Here is a 22,578-nt window from a genome sequence, read left to right as displayed (position 1 = left end):
GACCACCTCGGGCTGAGAGGCCAAGGGCACACGTCCAACCTCAGCGGAGCGTGGTTCTCCCACAGGGCAGACGGGGCAGGCACAGGGGCGGAGGGACCACCTCAGGCCAGCCCCAGACCACGGAGACCCAAGGGGCTGGGGGGGGGGGGGGGGGGCGCACCAGCCCTGCCGGTGTTTCCGACAGGCGGGCAGGCCCGTGAGCCGAGGCCCGACGACCAGAGCCGCCTGCCGTCCAGCCCAGAGCCCGGGACAGAGCCGGGGTGCTCACGGCAAGGGTCCGTCCCCGGCACAGGCCAGCGCCTCCTGAGCTCAATCAAGCCCAGAGGACCCAGCAGAGGACAGGACTATCCTGGGGTGCGAAGGCCAGGGTTAGGGTTAGGGTTAGGGTTAGGGTTAGGGTTAGGGGAAATTTGCCCGAGGGTCTCTGTGGCCCCTGCCCCCCTGCTGTGGCTCCCTGCCCTTCGAGGCCTGGCCAGAAGCACCCGCCCCCCCGCCCAGCTTGCCCCCGCCTCAGCAGGGCGCACCGGGAAGTGAGGTGCCAACCCACACAACGGCCCACGGCCCCTCAGGGCTTGTGCAGGTTCACGAACGGTCAGCAGCTGGAGTGGGGAGTGGGTGTGGTGGGGTGGGGGGTTCTGGCCAGGACGGCCACCTCATCCCTCGAGAGGCTCTTCTGATCAGACGCCACCAGGGTGGGGCGACCCACAGAGCAGAGGAGGCGCTCCGGGGCGCTGCCGCGTGGCAAGGTCACAACGGCCAGGGAGGCCGGGACGGCGAAGACACCAGGCAGGACGTCACGGGCGAGGGAGCCCGGGCTCGCCGCCTCTCCCTGGCCCCCCACCCACGGGGCCAGCCAGGCAGCAGCCCCCCTGGCGGGCTGAGGGAGGGCTCCTCCAGTTCCTCCAATGACCCCAAAACCTCACAGGCAAGTCTCAGGCGCCGCCGGACCCAGCCAGCTCCACAGCGCCCTCTGGTGCCGACCGCCAGCGTCCCGGTCACAACTTTACAAAAATCCTCAAAACCCACGCTTTGCTCCTTCTCTTGAACGCCACTCGAGAACAATCAGATGTCATTTTCTCCCTTTTATCGTGTCTGATTTTTTCCATTTGGGGGATTTCAAAGAGAACTGCGGTAACAAACCACAACATCTCCAAAACGGTACCTTATATTCAAGAGGACAGCACGCTTTTCTGGCATTCGGAAACCTGCTTCTGGTTTAAATAATTTCCATAGAGGGAAAATGAGTGGCTCTACACCCAGAAGCCTGGACACTTCGTAAAGGTTAATCATGGGTCCAAACACTACCACTCTGCTCTCAGCGCCTTCCTCTGAGGGAGCGGAGTCCCTGATGTTAAAAGGAACTGTAAGAAAAAATTCTAAACAAGTGTGTAGGTGGCCTATTCTCGATATCTCTTCAAAAGATACGTAATCACAAACAACCACAGGGTTCCAAGTTGGTCCCAAAGGAGGGCCGCGCCACCGCCCGAAACCCGGCAGGCACGCGGCAGGGTCCCGGGGGCCTACCTCCTCGGTTCCAGGCCTTCAAGCTCCCGCCCGGAGCACTTGCTGCGCACGGCCGCTCTGCGTCCAACAGCAGGTGTCCCACTTGCAAAACCACCTGGTCAACAAAGTCTCGAGGGAGGGCAGCGCAATTCCTCACGCGCTCGGCTTTTTCTCTAGGGCGAAATCCAGACAGCCAGAGTCCGGCGGCCCCGGCGGCCAGGGCCTGGCGCCCGTGGGGGCGACCCGCACGTGCCACAGCGGCCCGGGGAGGAGGACGGGGAGGCTCCCGGCCGGGCGGGCTCACGGGGCGGCCCCGCCTGCTATTAATGTACCGGGCTCTCTGCTCCTCCATGGGGGCTTCTCCGGTGGGGGGGTATGTTCTGCGTTTCCCAATGAGACAAACCTGCATGTGAAAAAAGCGGAGTGTTTTACCAGGATCCCGCGGCAAGTCACGTTTTCCATTCGCGTCTCTCGTCCTGCGGTACAGATTACGTTCAAATTTCAGACGCTGATCGTGAAAGAAATGCCTACTTTAACAGCCAATACCAATACCAGTGTCCCAAATAAACCAAGAGCCAAAGCCCACGAAGAGTCTCGCGGCTCGGACACTCAGAGACCTACGAGGCGCGTACGAGTGCACGCGCACCGAGCTCCCAGCCGTGCCTGTTCTGAACACGTCGCTCGTGGGAGCCTTCACCCGGCGCCCCCTCCCTCGGGTGCAGACACGGACGGCACCCAGAGCTCTCAAAACGGGACGTCGCTCTATCGACCTTGCCAGAGGGGAGGCAGCCCTTGGCACGGCACGGACGTCCGTGCCGTGCACTGTCCTTCCTGCGTGTCCACACAGGATGATGACGGCTGCCCGCGCACTGGAGCCCCCGGGCGAGGACGCTGCCCTGAGCACGGCATCTCTGGACTTCCTCCTGGCCACGAACTACACGGCCAGCTTAGGGGCAACGAAAGACAGCGAATCTAATTACACGAGAGCCGCCCCTGACCGCTCTCCGGCTCTGCCACCTGCCAGAGGCGTGATCCGGGGCTCGTTCCCGGACGTGCCGGGCAGGACCAGTCCTCACCAAAGAGCTGCCACCTGTGGACATCTGCCCTTGTGTTTGCCCCCAGAGCCACAGGGTGACGAGAAAGCTGAGGCTCAGAGAGATTAAGGACTGGTGCGTGGTCTCCAGCAACCAGTACTGGAAAGACCAGTGCAAACACCTACCCGCGTGACCCGAATTCGAGCAGTTGGCAGAATCGATCCCAGCCTCGGCAGGGCGGTTTGCCCAGGCAGAGGGCATTTAGGAGAAGGACATCGTGGCTCTGAAGCAGGGTCCCCAAGAACGCTCTCACGGTGACGTGAGCAGTGGCAGCATCGGCAGCAATGACGTACCTGCGGCCATCGTGGGCCCCTCTCGGCCACCACAGAGCCCTTCGACGAAGGCACCGTTCTATCTAGTCTGTGAGATGAGCCCAGGAGGGGCCCCCCTCCCCCCCGGACAGACGAGGGCACGGATGCAGTGTGCAATGTGCCCCGGAGTTCACGCCCAGGCGGTGCCAGGGCCGAGAGTTCACCTAAACCTGTCCTGGATCCCTTGTGCCACATCGAGCGATCAAACTCACGATTTGGATCTGACGGGTTTGTGCTTTGCTGATGGTAAGAAGCCTGACCGCCACAGAGTCTGGTAAGAGGAAGCTACCGACACGAACACGCGCTGACGGTGGCACCTCCCTCGACTTCTACAGGGGGCTGGCCCGCTGGCAGGGTCACAGGGGGCACGTGTGCTTCAGTCACAGACTGTGGCAGGGGCGGCGCCTGCCTGGGCAAATCGCATTGCAGGTACGTCAGAATTACTGAAGCGCGGAACGAGACGTTGAACCGCTCTGAACCTGGAACCAAACTTCAGGTTCGGCCCGTGACTGGGAAACCCGAGGACCCCGGAGGTGGTGAGCAGCCTCGGACAAACTAGCTTAGGACGTTCCACACGAGTCCAGCTGACGCCCACTCTGGGAAGGTCCCCTAGGGCCACTCAGGTTTCTGGGAAGGAAATGAGGGTTCGGTGAGGGCTCCCTGCAGCGCTGCTACGGGCCTGGGGAAGGCAGTCCCAGAAGGCCTTCAAAGCGGGGGTCGCGGGGACAGAGCGAGCCCTCTGACCCCCACCAGTGTCCGAGATGCCGGAATCGGCACAGGCTTTCAAACATCACGGGGTCCCCTGTGGCTCTGCGACACGGCCCCGGACCCTCCCCCCAGAGGCCAACGCCGCACCGAGGCCACCGAGGACGCCCCAAGCGGTCAGGACGCACCCTTTTGGTGGAGGGAATGCGCAGGCAGTCCTCCTGGACGTGGAACCCGCAGGCCAGCCCCACCTCGGTCACGAAATCGAGGTACTCTCGGTACTGAGTCTTTCTGCTCTGCCTCCGGGCGTATTTCCCCACGAAGTCAAAGAAGCAGCAGGGAAGGACAAAGAAACGGCAGCTGTAATGAGACCTTCAAAAACAATCCCAAAAACAAAAACACTCAGCGCAGAGCCACGTGGCCGTCGTGCACCAGGGTGAAACAGAAGCATCCGCTGCCCCCTGGCTGTTCCAGAGCAGAGCCCGAACCCGAGCTGTCCCTCGCTCTGCTCCCAGAGACGACACGGCGTGGTCTATCCCTCCTACGAACCAGGAGACTAGCTGCCTGTACAAAGCACGTTCCACTGAGGTTGTTCTCACTGACTTGAAAAGTAAAACTTCCCAAAGGGTTTTGGGATGTCGGCTGGGAGCGAGATCTCAGAGGTGGGCACGAGAAAGATTACGTTAAGACTTGCTCCGTGAGCTGCGTGGCTCCTCGAGAGCTGAAACAGTTCACGAGACGCCTGGATCAGGAGCCACGGCAACAAAATACCCGGGCCGCCACCGTAAGCTGCGTGTTCCCAAGGTCCCCGCTGACCCAGGGGCACGGCCACGGGCGCAGCCCCCCTCTGTGAACATCAGTACTGCTGTGAGGCGTCTCTGTGTTGGCAGATTTTCCCTCTGGAGACACTCACTCCCGTTATCAGAAAATAACTTCCAAAACATGACCTGTCTCCCTGGACAGAAATACTGCAGAAATGGTCAGCTTTCGTCAGCACTATTCAGATGTACTTTGATGTTTTCTAGCCATATCTCAAACAGTGAAATAAAGCAGTTAGATGGGGCGCCCGGGTGGCTCAGTCGGTTGTCCAATTTCGGCTCGGGCCATGATCTCACAGTTCCTGGGTTCGAGCCCCACGTGGGGCTCTGTGCTGCCAGCTCAGAGCCTGGAGCCGGCCTTGGATTCTGTGTCTCCCCTCTCCCTCTGACCCTCCCTGGCTCACGCGCTCTCCGTCTCTCTCTCAAAAATAAACGTCTAAAAAATTTTTTTAAGAAGCAGTCAGAATCTAACCCTAAACCAGCACGTTTGGCACGTTCTCATCCCCACAGTCCGAACGAGCTCCGTCTCCAGTGCTCCACAGCCCCAAGTGGCTACTTCCGGACAGCGAGGTTTAGGCAACAAAATCCCTCCCGCCGCCCGCCCTGCTGTGCGGGACACTTACTCACCTGGCCGCGATCACAGGTATCCACGGTGTCAGTTCATCGGAATGGTTACCAATCACCCAGTCAACGTCAGGGAAAAGGGTCTCATCACTGGGTGTGATTGCACCTTCCTAAAAGAAAAACGCAAGATGAGACCACCGTTTAGTAGAGCAGCACGGAGCTACTGAGGCAAAGGCCCGGAGGAACCGCAGCTTGCTTGGGGTGACCTCAGCCCCTCGGGGCCCCATGGGTACAGGCGTTCCCCTGAGCACCGGGCCCGCATCTGTCCAGGGGGCATGAAATACAGCAACTTACTGCAACATCACTAGAGAAACTAAAAATGCTGATTCCTAATCTTTTGGATCCTTAACAACGTGCTTCTCAGGGCACCTGGGTGGCTCAGTCGGTTAGGCCTCCGACTCTTGATCTCAGCCCAGGTCATGATCTCAAGGTTCGTGATACACGGCCTCGAGCCGGGCTCTGTGCTGACAGCGCAGGGCCTGCTGGGGATTCTCTCTGTCCTTCTGCCCCTCCTCTGTTCTCTCTCTTTCAAAATAAATAAGCAAACTTAAAAAAAAAACTGCTTCTCTACACGAACATACACTGGAGCTACAGGAGAGGGGACACAGGAACTGTCTCCACGTGGGCAGAATACGGGGGCAAGAGAGTGGAAGCAAGCTGGCCTGAAGTTGATTTGCTGAGAACCACAACGCGTCCCACAACCTCCAGACCCGTGAAAAGTGAGGGTGAGGCCAGAAGAACTGCTAGAGTTTACGTAGAAACAACAAATAGGCTGCTATCATGTGATTATCTTTATTATAAACACCCAGAGGCCAAGTAAAATCCCACTGAGGAGGCGTGTTAACCGTTCTGATAACCTCTGTAATTAGGCTGAAAACAGCTTCATTTTGTGACTTAGGAACTTGACATAAACACCCTGTTCTTTCTGCTAAGCAGCAGACCATCACCCATGATTCAAGTCAGGGCCCAACGGCAGGTCTGTCGGTAAGAGCTGAAGACAAAAAAGATACACGCGACCACTCAAAATCCTCGTTGTTTTAAAACTGAAGAACGACTCCCCGAGGGAAGGAGGCACACCTGCTACACCCCCCCCCCCCCCCCCCCCGGCCAGAACAAAGCGGGAAGACATCAGGACAACACTCCCGTCCAAGGCCGTTCCTTACAACAACAGAACCACGCGTCTTTTGCAGACGTGACGTATACAAAAGTAGAATTTGAACTCTACAATCTTTCTGGTTCTTAAATTAAGCATCCGTGCTTCTATTTACACACATATTAAAATTCGTGTATTTCTGTTTAAACGGCCTGCGTTAACAAACACGTGGTTTACAGTTCACGACTGCCATCATCACGGTTACAGCCACTGGCCAGCGGCACGTCAGACGACGAGGCCTGTTTCATCAACATCTTGAACACAGCAAATTGTAGCAGTTCCCCTTCCTACACAGCATCGTAACACAATTAAGACGTTTTGTGATCCGTGCAACATGTTATTTAAAACAGGTGTTTTGGGGGCGCCTGGGTGGCTCAGTCGGTTGAGCGTCTGACTTCGGCCCAGGTCAAGATCTCGCGGTCTGTGAGTTCGAGCCCCACGTCGGCTCTGTGCTGACGGCTCAGAGCCTGGAGCCTGCTTCCAATTCCGTGTCTCCCTCTCTCTTTCTGCCCCTCCTCCGCTCATGTCCTGTCTCTCTCTCTCTCTCTCTCAAAAATAAATGAACATTAAAAAAACTTTTTTAAACTAGTGTTTTTTTCTTAACAGTCTCTTGCTTACAATCAAATAGGGTTTTTGGAAGAAGCTGTAAACTCATGCTCAGCCATTGTACAGACTGTCCCTGTTCGTGGCAAAGACTCACACACCAGGACATATATACAAACACTCGTACTCGCCAACAAAAGCATGCTCATTTCTGGCTGTTCCCCTGCAGCAGGTGTAACAGAAACGTGGTCAGCATCCACCCTCACGCTGCACATGAGAACAGGCAGGACTCAACACCACGACTGAAGGTCCAGGTGTAATAAGATCCACATGAGATTAGAACCCAGAACCTTCTGAGCAGGCCTGGAATGAGTGGGCTGGGGCAGTTTCCCCCTCCACAGAAAAGTCGGGGTGCTGGGGAACCTCAAATAAAGAACTAGAACCTTCTCCCCGTTCTCCAAGGGGCACCTCATGCCAGCCAGCTCTGTCCTAGGGTCACGACTAAACAGAGGGCCTGTTCAACTGCTGTTTGAGCTTCTTACCCAAAGAAATTATTCTGCGTTTTCACAGAACACAGGGACACAGGGAATTCTGAAACCAACCACGTAACTCGTGTGGCTCTGCTCATCAGCCTCGCACTAAACCCAGAGCCTGACTGACCAGGTGACACATGGTCTGTGTGCACCTGTCTGCACGTCTGCAGAGTCCCCCAAGTCCGTCGCCCGGCTCCTCAACTTTCTTCAAACCTGAGGTTTCTCTCAACGTTTTAACCTATTTTGATGTATGAATGTCTAAGCAAGTGCAAATTCTTACATTACAAAGCAAAACACAAACATACAAGGAAAACATGAGCGAAGCCTGCAATGAACCTCCCTCCGGAGGCGAATCCTTTTTATTTTTTGCAGTATCTTTTTCAGTATTATTCTCAACTTTAAAAGTGAGGCAGAGAGAAAAATTTAGAAATGCTGTCAGTTTTATTTCCTATTTGCAGATGGAACGACAGAGCTGAGCCCTGCCTCACGAGGGCAGCGGGGCCGCGGGAGGGCTGAGAGAGTACCTGCCGAGGCCGTGAGCTCTGGGGCGCCAGGCTCTTCTCCCGGAAATCAACACATGAAGAGTCCTGTCGGCGCTCTGCCCTCTGGGGAGGAGAACCCGTGTCCCGTCCCGCCCTGCATTTAAGTCCAGGACGAAGGCCTTGAGGCAACCGGGGCAGCTGAGCAGAGCTGGGTGGCGGGGAGGAGCGAAGGGCGTGGACCCCACCGCCGAGCACCCCGCCGGCCGGCCAGCTCGGAGGCCTCGACCAGACGCCGACACCATCCGCACCTGACCCCGCACCTGACGTGGGAGTGCTGAGGGGGCCGGTCACTTTCCCCCTTGGGACACATTCTGATTGGTAGCAGGGCGAGGGAGCTACTCCAGAGCAAGGCGGGAGTGACCTGGGTTCACCCTGGCCCCACAGGCATGGGCTCAGAGCAGATGTGCCGCCCCTGTCCGCGGCCCCCCAGCCGGCTGCATTTGACCTTCTCTCCCCGGACTTCTCACCACCAGCCCTCCTGCAGGGCGGCCCTCCTGGGGCCACCACGCACACAGCAGGACCTGCCCCGCTGTGGCGCCCTCGCCCTCCCCGCCCTGCTCGGGTCTTCAACCCTGCTCCACACGTCACAGCTGGAGCCCCGTACCCGCTGTACATGGGGGCGCCTCCCACCCCCGTGAAGGGAGCATGTGCATCAACACCTGAGAGTGCCTGGCAGGAAGACGGCACCCAAATATTTGGTAAATATGCAAATCTCTAGTTTTTTCTGTCTTCCTGAATGCGTATCTTACGGCATGCGAAATTCTTCCTGAAATGAAAGTGTCTGAAAGAAAACCTTTCTGAAAACCATCATGACAGTATCATTAAAAACGTTTTAGGGGCACCTGGGTGGCTCAGTCGGTTGGGCATCCGACTTCGGCTCAGGCCATGATCTCATGGTCTGTGAGTTCGACCCCCGCATCGGGCTCTGTGCCGACAGCTCAGAGCCTGGAGCCTGTTTCAGATTCTGTGTCTCCCTCCCTCTCTGACCTTCCCCTGTTCATGCTCTGTCTCTGTCTCAAAAATAAATAAGTGTTTAAAAAAAAAAAAAAAGGTTTTAAAGTTCAGCCTATGACAGACTTATCTTACGTGGATTAAGGTTTATTACCTAAGATTTCTGCACAAAGATTTACATAATGTAACTTGTCATCCAAAAACACGGTCGAGAACAGGAGGTGGGACAAACAGATATGCGTGTGTCCTGCCCTGCGGGCGGCGGGGACAACAGGGGATGGACACCCGGCCCCGTGTGAGGACTGGGTAACACGCACCAGGCCCCTGGACACTCGGCAAAACAAGGGTCACCGGGGGACAACCTGCTGGGCTCAAGCAAGTGAACAAAGCCAGTACCTCTAAGCAAGTCTGCGGTCCATACACGTCCCAGATCTTTCTTCTTCGGACATCAATCCCTCTGCCTGGGTGCTGAAATGATTTCAGAAATCAAAGGTTAACGGCAGCGCATTATTACAAATTGGCAAGAACAAATCAGACTCTGCAGGTACTGCCACCGGCATGAAGCACAAGAGACCCTTAACCTCCACGGTTAAGGCGCCCGCAGTTTCTCGGCAATTCAACACACACCCGTGCCCCTCCAAGGCACAGGTTAAGAACCTGTGCCCCGCTAAGGGTCACCGGGAGTCTTCACGAAGGGGAAATGCAGTCAAGGAGCAGGCACACGTCCAGGGCCAGGGCCCCAGAGTCAAGTGCAGACCCCAGCACGTCTGCCCCTCCAGCTTGCCGGCAGGCAAGGCTCGTCCTCCTCAGCTGCTCCTTACCAGGCACGCCGTGCCCGCGCCCGCCAGCTCTCCAGGGCCACCGTGCTTATTTCCAAGTCAGGCGGAGAAGGGGATGCACAAGGAACCCCGTCCTCCTCACCCACCAGCCTGCAGTCACCACCTGATGTACCGACATCCCACAGACAACTTGGGCACAGCTGTTAGAATTACGAACTCAGTTTTCTATTTTTGTTATTAATTTTTGTTTATTTTGAGAGAGCGAGCACGTACAAGAGGGGGAGAGGCAGAGACAGAGGGAGAGAAAGAGGGAGGGGAGGGGAGGGAGAATCCCAAGCAGGCTCCGAGATGTCAGCACAGAGCCCAACATGGGGTTCGAACCCACGAACCGTGAGATCACGACCCGAGACAATATTAAGAGTCAAATTAAGAGTCGGACGCTTAACCGACATAGCCACCCAGGTGCCACGACCTTGTTTTTTTTATAGGGCAATTAAAAGTACATTGTAACAGCCCCGTTTTAAGTTCCTACAGTTGTGGACAGAACGTGTCTGAGACAGGAAACAATGCTACCCTCAGAAGAAATCAGCTCAATCAGCTCACGGGGCGGGGCGCCTGGGGGGCTCAGTCGGTTGAGCGTCTGACTTGGGCTCAGGTCATGATCTCACAGTTTAGGTTCGAGCCCCGCGTCGGGCTCTGTGCGGACAGCTCAGAGCCTGGAGCCTGCTTCGGATTCTGCGTCACCCTCTCTCTGCCCCTGCCCCACTCACACTTTCTGTCTCTCTCTCAAAAATAAACATTAAAAAAAAAAAACAAATCAGCCGTGGTCCCCGTGACGAAGTGTGAAGCTGCCAAGCTAAGGCGACTCCGCTCGGCGACTCCACAGGAAGGCTGACGCCAGCTGGAAGCACCAGCCTGGGCGGGTCGTGGCTCGCACTTACGCGGAACCGCTCCCGGAGGCGGGGGCTGCTCTAAGCACTTCCTGCCTTTACTTCACGGGCCCAGAAAATGGTGCAAGACTCGGTATGGCAGTGTTCCATCACAGCGTAAAAACTGTCCTCCGAGCTGGACTCAAGCTTCTGGAGGGCAGAGTCCACCTTGCCTTCCACTCCCTTCCACTGCCTTGACTCCCTTCCACTCCCTTCCAGTGTCCCGAAGAGGCACCTGACAGCAGAAACCGCCGTGCTGCGGGCTCTGTCGTTCTACAGGCGCGCCCGCGAGCCCTGTTCTACGTGGCGCGAGGGCCGCCGGCTCTCCTCAGTCACGAGTCTGACAGCCAGGCGGACTCTGGATGCGGCTCGTACCGGCAGAGAAAGAGCTCAAGGGCCCTTGTGCTGGACCGGAAGACACTTTAGAAAAGGAGCCAAAACGGCCAGGGAAGTGCACTTTACCCCCTCAGCGCTCAGGATGTGAACCAGGAGACCATTTCCGCAGCCTAGGTCAACAAAGGACTGCTTGGCTGTCAGGCCCAGCTCAGCTCTCTCTTCTTCCCACAGAATCTAAATTAAAAAAAAAAAAAAAAGAGAATCAGTTCCTGATTCACTTCTTCCAAGAGTCATTCAGACACAAACCCCACGTGGGATTACAAATCACGCTTCCAAAACAGGTAGAGAGGCCTCGTCTGTGGCCCTGGGCTTCTGTGCGCGTGTCGGACAGGTGAGCGGAGGGAGCGGAAGGGGTGTCGGCCCCTGCTCTTGCCTGATGCTGTGGGGGCATCGAAGCTTTCTTCTTCCATCAAGAGTCCACAGGAAAGTGGTCATCTCTGGGCAAGAGCTTTACAGATTATTGTTTGTTGGTGTCCTCATGCTTTCTCTATGTTCTTCAAGACTATCTACTTTGATGATCAGAGCAAGATATGCCGTTTCTAAACGGGCGATGAGAATCACAGAGGAAAGGAAACTGGAAATTATCTAGACTAAAATCAAGACCATCAAGTCAGAGGGCACATTTTGGAGCCGGTGAGCTAGCTAAGGGAAGATTCAGGACTGGAAGGCAAGTGCCTATCACATGGGCCCCGCCAGCAGCGAGGGCCACCCAGCGTGTCCACGGCGACGGTGAATCAAGCAGGCACCTGCTAAGCTGGAGTCCCCACAGCTCGGCTTCCCACGACTCAGACTCGTTCCACACTCACGCAAAATCCGACCGCTGCACCTGTTACCAACCTGGCAAGCAGAACCAGACACGCCCCAAGGTAGGGAATTCGACACGTGCGGTTCCCTTCGGTACGTGCTGTTCCCCGCTGACAGCTTCTGCCAGTGGCGACCTTGCCCCGCCCCACAGGAGCTTAGATGACGACAGCGGTCCTTACCAGCAGGTAGGCAGCAATAGCCACATCTTCATACACAAACTTTTCAGGATCAGTAACTTCAGGCCACACCTGAGAAATCGGCAAGAGCATACGTAAATTGTTCTCCCAGCACCTAGCCATCTTGCCATACTTAAGTATCCCCATAAGGCACAAGTCAAACTCATCAGGCTGTAAAACTTAAAAAAATAAGCTCATTGCAAAGCAGACACTTAGGATCACTCTGCTGCAGTAAGAGATCCGCATCAAGACACATAAAACTTGTACCCTGGATGCATCACAGGACCCGTCAAGGGCAATGCCGTCCGAGGCAGGATTTTCCAACAAGGACAACACACGTAAGACATTCAGATGAGACCACAGGACATCAGGGGAAAGCTCTCGGCCATGCCTTCCCTGACGTTTATGTAGATGAGGAAAATGAGCAAGGCGCCGGGCGAGGAGAGCGAAAGGGTCAGGAGGTCAGAGCTCTAGCCCTCTAGTCTGTTGGTGACTGGCTGTCAGCTGGTCCCCATCTCCCTATCTGTAAAGCAGGGACAAAGCCTGAGGGGAAAACCTCAGCCGCCACACACGACAACGGTCAGGTGCTCTCAAAAGCTGTGCAACACCAGCTGCACGAGCATGACACCCCATCGTCGAAACTAGCAACGTGCAGAGGACATCTGGCAGAAGAGGAAACACCAACGACAAGGTTACACATTCTGTCCTGTTCTGGATTCTGTTTCTAGGCATGGGGGATTAGGCAGGGCAGTCTGTGTGACTCAGGACAATTTCAAAGGCTGGAATAACAGAAGGTCCTTTCTTGAAAGAACCCAACAGTTAGTAAGATAATGAAGGCCTCACAGACCAGCATCTGGAAGAGGAGGGTCCCCAGCTTAGGTCGGCCAGGTGCCCTAATGAAGGGTCACTGCCTCCAGCCTGTGACCTTTGGGGCACCCTGTTTTACACGACCACAGGTAACTGAGAAAAAACCACACGTGGAAAGGACAGGTCGTGGTTCCTTCCAGGAACAGGGCCGGACCCTGGCAAGGGCACAAGAGAAGTTCAGCCCCATTAGTGAGGCTTTATTTCTTCCTCTGGGTGTGAACACAGACGTCTGCTGCTACCTTCTTTTTATGTCTTCAATACGCAGTGATAGACATGATCTGAAATGTATCTCCTTTCGGAAAATATACGCTTTCGTGCTTTGAGTTTTTATGTATTCTCCTTCAACATCCTTAAGTACGTCCTAAGGAAATGTGGCAATTTAGTAACTAATCTTGAAGTAGTTTCAATTAAATATTCCCTCTTATTCGCTTGGAAAAAAATTCGCAAAGCGCAAAAGAAAAGATCCCTCTCCGTAACACATCTGTCAGTATTTTTGCGGTTCGCATCCATGCAAATGTCGAAGTACAGCCCGCCCGCAGTGGGGGCCCGAAAGTGGGGATGTTCCGCCGTGATGTCTGCGTCGGGATAAACTGGAAGGTCTACGGGAGAAACGACTTGACCCGCCTGACCTGTTGTCTGGTCACTGCCACCCGTCGGAACAAGGGAGTCACAAACGTTTTCCCCAGAGTTACCTTGACCATGTCTTTATGCTTCTCCTTAAGCGCCCGGTAAGTCTTGCTGTATTCGATGATGGAAATGAGGGACAGGGTGCTTTTAAACCCACTTTTCTTGCTCCCCACAGACCACCTGGCCAGCCTGGCCAGCAGCTCTTCCCCCAGCCAGGCGGGTTTGGGGTAAACAGTTCCGTCTGAATGCCATCTTTCTGGACAGAAAATTAAAATAGATATGAACCTTTAAAAATAAGAGAAACACGAATAAGCAGGGCTGGTTTCAAGTCCTATTTGTACGTTAACCGTTTACCCCAAGAATAGAGGGCATGTTAACACAACGATTGGACCTGAAACCCAAAACTCTGGAACGAGTTGCAAAACTTTCACCCAATGGAGAAAAACGCACGTTTTAAAAGCAGGAAGACTTCTCCTGCCACCAAGGTTAAAGATGCCTTTGCCCATCCCACGAATCCCATCACAAGGATCGACGACCAATAACAAAGCCCCTCTTACCGTCTGCCTCACACACTGACTAGCCAGCTTCCCAACGTCCAAGGATTCTCCTCCCATTCTCATCTTCCACATTTTCACAAGGGCAACTCAAATGCGAGCACACCGGTCGCTAAAACTCACTGGCCGAAGAGCTGAGTGCTCAGTCGCAAAGCTAAGCACAGGCACAGCCCCGGGCAGCTCACAGGTTCACCGTCTCCGCGTGTCTCGGGGCCCAGGCCAGCCCGCAGCTCCGGGTGCGGGGACCCACGGCACACAGGCCGCACAGCAGGCCCTCACCGTCTGCGGGAACACACGAGCAGAAGCTCACAATACCCCTCTGAGGGCCCAACGCTGGCGGCACAACAAAGGGGAGGGCAGCACGGAGCTGGTCAGGCAGAGAGAGAAGGGGCCCCTGAGGGTAAGCAGAAGCACAGGCAGCCGGATGAGAGGGGCAGGGCTGGGGAGGGCGCGAGGGGACAAGGGCAAGCGGCCAGCTGCCCCAGAGGGAGCAGGGACCTGCGGGCTTTTCGCCAGCGTGTGCGTCGGAGGGACACAAGTCATTCCTAAGTAGCAGGCCCCGATTCTCCACGACAGATGCACCCCTGCGAGGTCACGATGCGGCGAGAGCCTGGGCAGGACTCGGGCTGCACCCCTTTTCCACTCCCTTCACCTTGGAAGCTCTCCCGCTGGGGCCCGCACACCTTGCCAGGCCCTTCCCTGCTCTTCCCTGGGCCTCGTGCTCTTTCCCTGGGTGTCCCCAGAGTCCCCACGGCCACTCCCTCATCCGCTCAGGCCTCACGTGCGACGTCCCCTCCTCGGAGGCATTCCCCACGCACCCTGCGTGGACCGGATACGACACCGTTCCCATGTCCCCTCGTTAAGGAAGGCAGAGACCCACTTCACCTGTTTTATGGTACTTCGCGGCACTCAGCACTACCTGGTGGCAGAGCGTGTAGATGTGTCGCCCCGCGAGACCCGCTCACCGCTCTACCCAGTGCTGAGCACGCGGCGGGCACGCGCCAACACTGCCGCGACGGAAGGTGCCGGTGGGGAGCACGTGCGGCGGCCCCACCAACTCCCACTTAACTGACGCTCGGTATCTGGTCCCAGTGCCCAAGGGGATGTGAGGGACGGCTGCCCGGTGGGGCAAGGACAGGAAATGCCAACCTGGAAAGATGGGGAGCGGGCAGCCGAGTCCGAGTCCTCAGGACGTCAGCCCAGAACGTGACCACGACGCATCACCTGCACGGGGCACTGCCAGGGCCGGGCCCCGCTGGGCGCCCTCACAACAGACCCGAGCAGGAGCCTTCAGTGCTCACCTAACAGCTCTGCCATCAGCACCCCAGGCGACCGCCACGGGAGACGTGGCTTTCCCCAAGGCGCCTGCGCTCGCTGAGGCAAGGGCCTGGGGCCAGGTCCCTCGGGCAGTCTCTAGAAAATTCAAAGAGGCTTCACCCGTGGTCCTTGAGGAGGGGGGCTGATGTGGCGGAGAAGTAAGGGGATCCACACTTCCTGTGTCTCTCAAAGAAGTGCTGAAGCCAAAGGACTTTGAACCCTAAGAGTCTGGCAGGAAAAGAGACTGAAACTACCGGGAAGAAAATGGGGAGACTTGAGAAACCGTAAGTGGGTGACTGTGAACTGGGGGAGATAAAACGGGCCGTGTAGGCACGGAGGGGAGGGATCCCCTTCTTCCGAGGGACAAAGGGAACAGACAGAACGGCGGGGGAAGTGTAGGGCTGTATCTGGACAAGAGAGAAACCTCGGGCCGGGACTCAGAGGGGTCCCATCTCTAACCGCGGGGCTTTCATCGGACTGGGGCCGGCTCCCTGTTCACGCACCTGGGGAGGAGGGGAGCCGGCCGGGTTCGGGGTCGGTCAGGGGCGCGGTCCGCAGTAGGAGAAAGCGGCCCCCTCCCTGGAGCGCTGTGGGAAAAGACAAGGCCCGCCCGCGTCCGCCGCCCCCGGGGTTCGGTGGGGAGGCTGGTAGCGAGGTCCGCAGTAGAAGGCGGTCCTCCCTGAAGCGCGGGGGCACAGACACGGCCAGCCGGGACCACGCATCAGGCCGCATGGAGAGGCGCTTCCCCGGCACCAGAGCACACGGAGCGGGACTCTGAATCCTAGCCAAGCGCAGGGTCAGGGGAGTTGGCGGAGCGAGAAGGACCGCCCCATCTGCGCCCGTGGCACAGTGAGGACGACTCAAACGGGGTCTACCGGGTCCGCGGAGAAGAGACTGGGGGATCGCCGTCCCCCCCCCCACCCCCCAACCACCACCACGGCGGGGCCTCAGGGATCAGTCCTGGGGCCCACGGTGAAGGCGGGACCAGCCTACACCAAACCACGCCCCTCCGCACTGGGTGACCGCGTATCTCCCGGAGCTGGACAGACCCTGCGGACGGTTCCCCCAGCCCAGCGATGCAGCGTTGCCTGGATTAACTCTAGGTCACTTCTGGATTTGGAGCTATATTCTTGCCCACCCCCCCATTTCTCCTCCTCGTCTCTTCCCTCCCCCAGGCTGGTTACTCTGGTTATTGGTCTGTCTAAACAGACAAACTTAACGCATTCTCTTGACACGTTCCACACCTCCTTCTTTACGCTCCTTTCTCTCTCTGGAATAATCAAGCCGTATAGTTTCTCTGTCTGGGTAACCGTATCTTCCTTTCTTTTTCCCCGCCTCCTTCCTTATTTTCCTCTCTCTCTCTCTCTCTCTCTGGACTAAGCCTTTTAGTCTCTCTGCCTGGTCAATGTTTATCCCCCCCCCCCCCCCCCCCCCCACTCCTGTCACTTCTCTCTGTTCTCTTCTGTCAGCACCTCCACCCTGTTCTTTACTTGTGGTCGGTGCTTCTGGTTTTCTGCTTTTGGATCGTTTTCAGTTTGTTTTTTGTTTTTGTTTACTTGTTTGTTGTGTGTGTGTGTGCGTGTTTTTGTCTCCTGTCTGTCTGTTCTCCTTTCCAGGGCTACTCCAAGGAACAAATCAAAGCACACCTGGTGGAGGGTCCAAACCATCACTACGAGTAGGAAATAAAATAACCAAGGTCACAACAACAGAGAGCAAGTAACAATCTCCCGAAGAGACACCTCCTGAAGGGCCAGGCCCCGGAAGGCGTGGGACCCTCCTTTCATACAGCAGTGCCGGCACGGGCAGAGCACACAACAAGCTTTTAAAAGGCAAAAGGGACAGAAAAGTAGCCGAAACGATGAAACGGAAGAATTCTCCTCAAGGGAAACTCCAGGAAGAAGTGATAGCTAACGAATTGATCAAAACAGACTTAAGCAATATAACTGAACAAGACTTTAGAATAATAATCATAAAATTAATTGCTGGGCTTGAAAAAAGCATAGAGGACAGCAGAGAATCTATTGCTACAGAGATCGAGGGACTAAAAAATACTCCCGATGGATTAAAAAATGCCATAAATGAGGTGCAAAATAGAATGGAGGCAGCCACAGCGTGGACTGAAGAGACAGAGGGTAGAATAGGGGAATTAGAAGATAAAACTATGGAAAAAGAGGAAGCCGAGAAAAAGATTAAAAAATCCAGGATTACGAGGGGGAGAATTAGAGAACTAAGTGATTCAATCAAATGGAACAACATCCATTATCATAGGAATTCCAGAAGAAGAGAGAGAAAAAGGGGCTGAAGGTGGACTTGAACAAATCATAGCTGAGAACTTCCCTGATCTGGGGAAGGAAAAAGGCATTGAAATCCAAGAGGCACAGAGAACTCCCTTCAGAGGTAACTTGAATCGATCTTCTACACAACATATCATAGTGAAACTGGCAAAATACAAGGATAAGGAGAAAATTCTGAAAGCAGCTAGGGATAAACGCGCTCTAACTTATAAAGGGAGACCGATAAGACTAGTGGCAGACCTGTCTACTGAAACTTGGCAGGCCAGAAAGGAATGGCAGGAAATCTTCAATGTGATGAACAGAAAAAAATATGCAGCCGAGAATCCTTTATCCAGCAAGTCTGTCATTCAGAATAGAAGGAGAGAGAAAGGTCTTCCCAAACAAACAAAAACTGAAGGAATTCATCGCCACTAAACCAGCCCTACAAGAGATCCTAAGGGGGATTCTGTGAGTGAAATGTTGCAAGGACCACAAAGGACCAGAGACATCACTACAAGCAGGAAACCTACAGACATCACAATGACTCTAAACCCGTATCTTTCTATAACAACACTGAATGTAAATGCACTAAATGCTCCAATCAAAAGACATAGGGTATCAAAATGGATTTTTTAAAAAAGACCCATCTATTTGCCATCTACAAGAGACTCATGACACCTTCAGATTGAAAGTGAGGGGATGGAAAACTATCTATCATGCTACTGGAAGTGAAAATAAAGGTGGAGAAGCCATACTTAGATCAGACAAACTAGACTTTAAAGACTGTAACAAGAGGGGCGCCTGGGTGGCTCAGTCGGTTAAGCGCCCGACTTCGGCTCAGGTCACGATCTCACTGTTCGTGAGTTCGAACCCTGCGTCGGGCTCTAGTGCTGACAGCTCAGAGCCTGGAGCCTGCTTCACATTCTGTGTCTCCCTCTCTCTCTCTGCCCCTTCCCTGCTCATGCTGTGTCTCTCTCTGTCTCAAAAATAAATAGACGTTACAAAAAAAAAAATTAAAGACTGTAACAAGAGATGAAGAAGGGCATTATATAATTATTACAGGGTCTATCCATCAGGAAGAGCTAACAATTATAAATGTCTATGCGCCAGATACGGGAGCCCCCAAATACATAAAACAATTAATCACAAACATAAGCAACCTTATTGATAAGAATGTGGTAACTGTAGGGGACTTTAATTTTTTTTTTTTTTAACGTTTATTTTTTATTTTTGAGACAGAGAGAGACAGAGCATGAATGGGGGAGGGTCAGAGAGAGGGAGACACAGAATCTGAAACAGGCTCCAGGCTCTGAGCTGTCAGCACAGAGCCCGACACGGAGCTCAGACTCACGGACCGCGAGATCATGACCTGAGCCGAAGTCGGCCGCTTAACCGACTGAGCCACCCAGGCGCCCCAATTGTAGGGGACTTTAATACCCCACTTACAACAATGGATAGATCATCTAGACACATGGTCGATAAAGAAACAAGGGCCTTGAATGATATATTGGATCAGATGTATTTAGAACTCTGCATCCCAAAGCAACAGAATATACTTTCTTCTTGAGTGCACATGGAACCTTCTCCAAGATAGATCACATACTGAGTCACAAAACAGCCCCTCATAAGTATACAAGAATTGAGATCATACCATGCATACTTTCAGACCACAATGCTATGAAGCTTGAAATCAACCACAGGAAAAAGTCTGGGAAACTCCAAAAGCATGGAGGTTAAAGAACACCCTACAAAAGAATGAATGGGTCAACCAGGTAATTAGAGAAGAAGTTAAAAAATATATGGAAACAAATGAAAATGAAAAATTAAAAATAGACCTACCCTATGACCCAGCAATAGCACTGCTAGGAATTTACCCAAGGGATACAGGAGTGCTGATGCACAGGGGAACCTGTACCCCAATGTTTATAGCAGCACTTTCAACAATAGCCAAATTATGGAAAGAGCCTAAATGTCCATCAGCTGACAAATGGATAAAGAAGATGTGGTTTATGTATACAATGGAATACTACTTGGCAATGAGAAAGAATGAAATCGTGCCATTTGCAGCAACGTGGATGGAACTGGAGAGTATTATGCTGACTGAAATAAGTCAGGCAGAGAAAGATACCATATGTTTTCACTCATATGTGGATCTTGAAAAACTTAAGAGAAGACCATGGAGGAGGGGAAGGGGGGAACAAAAAGTTAGAGAGGGAGGGAGGCAAACCGTAAGAGACTCCTAAATACTGAGAACAAACTGAGGGATGATGGGGGGTGGGGGAGAGGGGAAAGTGGGTGATGGGCACTGAGGAGGGCACCTGTTGGGATGAGCACTGGGTGTTGTATGGAAACCAATTTAATAAATTATATTTAATATAAAAACAAAAAACAAAAACAAAGAGGCTTCACCCAGGTCCTAAGAATTCCCAGCAAGCTTCTCTGCCTGCAACAGGTCCCCAGGAAGCCTAGGCCCCTCCTCAGAGGTTCAAGAATTATTAAATCCATTTCACAGACGGGAAAACTGGGAGCCACAGAGGCGACATACCCAAGGCCACACTGCTAATGGGGAAACCCAGCCCTTTCTGACCTTTCTGACTGCAAAACCAGGCTTCCCACTCTACTCCTCTCCTTTCTACAAAGCCATGTGCAAAGCCCCGTCTGATGAAACAGACACAATCCTCAAGGCTGTTCTGGAAAGTATCTGTACCCTCCAGATGTGGCTCTCAGGAAAACATCAGCGGCAGAGCGGTAAGTGAATTTACCCTCCCTCTGACTCGGTCATTTAAAAAACACCAAACAGAAGTCAACCAGATTTCACGCTTGCTGGACAGGCCCAAATGCCACACGGAACTAGGGGGTCCTGCTCAAGTACCACTTGTGTGAGAAGCACCACTGGGTACCCACTCCATCCAAACCATGGGGGAGCCTCAGCAGGAAGGAAAAAAGGAAGCTTACACTCACTCAAGTTACCAAGTTGCAAGAAATAAAACGAAAGGATTTGCAATTCTTTGACTTGGACACTAAAACCGGTTGCTACTAGTTCTCAAGGCTTCACGGAACGCGAAGAACACAGACTCAGGCCAGGCGGTGACCGCCCCACCCCCACACAGGGGCCAACGAGGAACAAAGTCTCCCAGGAAGGTTCTCACACCGCAGCTGCCCCTTCAGTTCTTGCGGGGCCTGAATCTTGCAGCTGCTCAAACACCCGCCTGGAAACAAAGTGCCAGAGGAGGAAGCCACTGCTCAGTTCTTACCATTCTTCTTTGCTCCCACTGAGCCGGATTTGATACACGTTGTTTGTGTCAACCTTTACGTTCCCTTTGTCATCTTCCTCCAAAGGTAAAAATGTTACAGTTCCGTTGAGGACATCTGGGGGAGCGGGACACAGGGATAATCAATGAAACAGTTTGTCAGCATTTTAGCAGAAGCATCAAGAAAAACAGTAATAAATCAGCAGCCTTCTGCTCTCCCATGGCTCTTCCTCGCTCTATTTACCATAGCGCCCAGGAGGTCAGACATGCTCATATGTCCCATCCACTGCTGCATCCCGAGCCTGCACGGTGCCGGGCGCACAAGGGAGAAAGCAGTCCTAAAGCCGGCAGTCCTGGGGCGCCTGGGGGGGCTCAGTCGGTTGAGCGTCCGACTTCAGCTCAGGTCATGATCTCACAATCCGTGAGTTCGAGCCCCGCGTCAGGCTCTGTGCTGACAGCTCGGAGCCTGGAGCCTGCTTCGGATTCTGTGTCTCCCTCTCTCTCTCTCTCTCTCCCCATCCCCCTGTTGTGCTCTCTCTCTCAAAAGTAAACTTAAAAAAACAAAAAACCCGGCCCTCCTTGTAGAGGAGCCCTGCCTCTCCCCTGCAGCGAAGCCGATCTGGTAACGCTGACGTCCAATCTGAAGGCCTCAGGGGCACGACTCACCCCAATCCTCTGTCTTTCCTTAACTGTCACTTCTCTCACTCTGCGGAGCCCCACCACCACCCCCTACTCCCTCCCTCTCCCTTTCAAACGCCGGTCAACTCTGCACAAATGCAGGTGGAGCTCAGTTCAGGCCCGACACCTCTCCCTACTGCAATAATATATGTGTAATTAAAATCTGTAGCTGTCCTTGCCGCTTTAACTGGCGTCCGCCTTGACCTCGGGCACCTCTCGCTACCGGAAACACTCCCACCTTGCACGACAACTTCTCTCCTCGGAGCAGCAAGCGGGCAAAGCGGGCTTGTTTTCGGGATGACGGTTCTGAGAACCACGTCGAGCTCGCTCGGCGCCTCTGGCTGCGATCCCGCACGGGCCCCGGTGAGGAAGGCCAGCAACTCGTGGCTGCCGCCGGCGAGGCTTCGGGAGAAATCGTCCCACAGAGAATCCAGATCCCAGGCGGAGAAATCGCCCTCCCCGGCTCCTGCCTTGTCGGGCTGCCCGGGGCCCTCTACGAGCAGGGGCGCCGCGGCTGCTTCCCCGGGGCCTTCCCCTTGCTGGCGCCGGTGCCGGGACTCCTCGGGCCCGCGACCCGGGCCCCCCTCGGGGGGGCGCGGACCCCGTCCGGCCGCTCCCGGCTCCTCCAGCTCGGGGCCCGCGTTGGGCCTGCGGCCGCGGGGCGACACCCAGGGCAGGGCGGCCCTCCGCCGGGCCTCCAGGCGGACGCCACACAGCCGCTTGTTGGCCACCTGCGGCTTCTCCAGCCACACGGCCACCGCCTCCCAGAAGCCCCCCGGGAGCAGCTCCCCAGGGTCGCGCACCGCCGCCCGGCCCACCTCAGCCATAGTCCAACCGCGCCCAGCTCCCGGCGGCGCGCCGCGATGACGCACCCGGCGGCGCGGCCTGTGACGTCACGGGGCGGGGCGCCGGGAGCGCGCAGGGGCTAGCGCGCGGCCACGCGCCTCTTGCAGGGCTCCTGTCCTGGGCCTGCTGGGGACGGCCGGTCCTCCAGTGTCGCCCGCGTGTCCCCCCGGGAGGACCCGGGCCCGCCGAGGGGGACCCACATCTCCAGCAGAGCCTGCAGAGTCTGTGCCGTTACCAGAAGCCCCAGATAGCCCTCGTCCTCTGTGGGCTTTCGTCCCTCTTGTTGGGACTTTTGCCCTTGGCT

General features: G+C 55.1%; 1 protein-coding gene across 2 annotated transcripts in view; it reads right to left on the bottom strand.

Moving 5' to 3' along the window:
• The window catches only part of TRMT44 (tRNA methyltransferase 44 homolog), a 29,790-nt gene extending 7,503 nt beyond the window's left edge, over window positions 1–22,287 (bottom strand). The window contains exons 1-10 of one of the 2 annotated variants that reach the window (XM_019453810.2): window positions 21,667–22,287; window positions 20,754–20,868; window positions 13,421–13,640; window positions 11,865–11,933; window positions 10,948–11,055; window positions 9,174–9,245; window positions 5,059–5,165; window positions 3,802–3,985; window positions 1,836–1,906; window positions 1,525–1,676 (exon numbers count right to left, since the gene is read on the bottom strand). In XM_019453810.2, coding sequence (XP_019309355.2) covers window positions 1,525–1,676; window positions 1,836–1,906; window positions 3,802–3,985; window positions 5,059–5,165; window positions 9,174–9,245; window positions 10,948–11,055; window positions 11,865–11,933; window positions 13,421–13,640; window positions 20,754–20,868; window positions 21,667–22,255 — 1,687 coding nt within the window. In that variant the 5' untranslated portion in view covers window positions 22,256–22,287. Of the gene's footprint in view, window positions 1–1,524; window positions 1,907–3,801; window positions 3,986–5,058; window positions 5,166–9,173; window positions 9,246–10,947; window positions 11,056–11,864; window positions 11,934–13,420; window positions 13,641–20,753; window positions 20,869–21,666 lie in introns of both variants that reach the window. The other variant, XM_019453809.2, reaches the window with a different exon arrangement.
• Between the last annotated feature and the right edge of the window lie 291 nt (window positions 22,288–22,578).

Source organism: Panthera pardus, unplaced genomic scaffold, assembly GCF_024362965.1.
Source record: "Panthera pardus isolate Hobbes unplaced genomic scaffold, ASM2436296v1 HiC_scaffold_13, whole genome shotgun sequence".
NCBI classification, from domain to species: Eukaryota; Metazoa; Chordata; class Mammalia; order Carnivora; family Felidae; genus Panthera; species Panthera pardus.
This window is presented reverse-complemented; position numbering and strand designations above follow the sequence as displayed.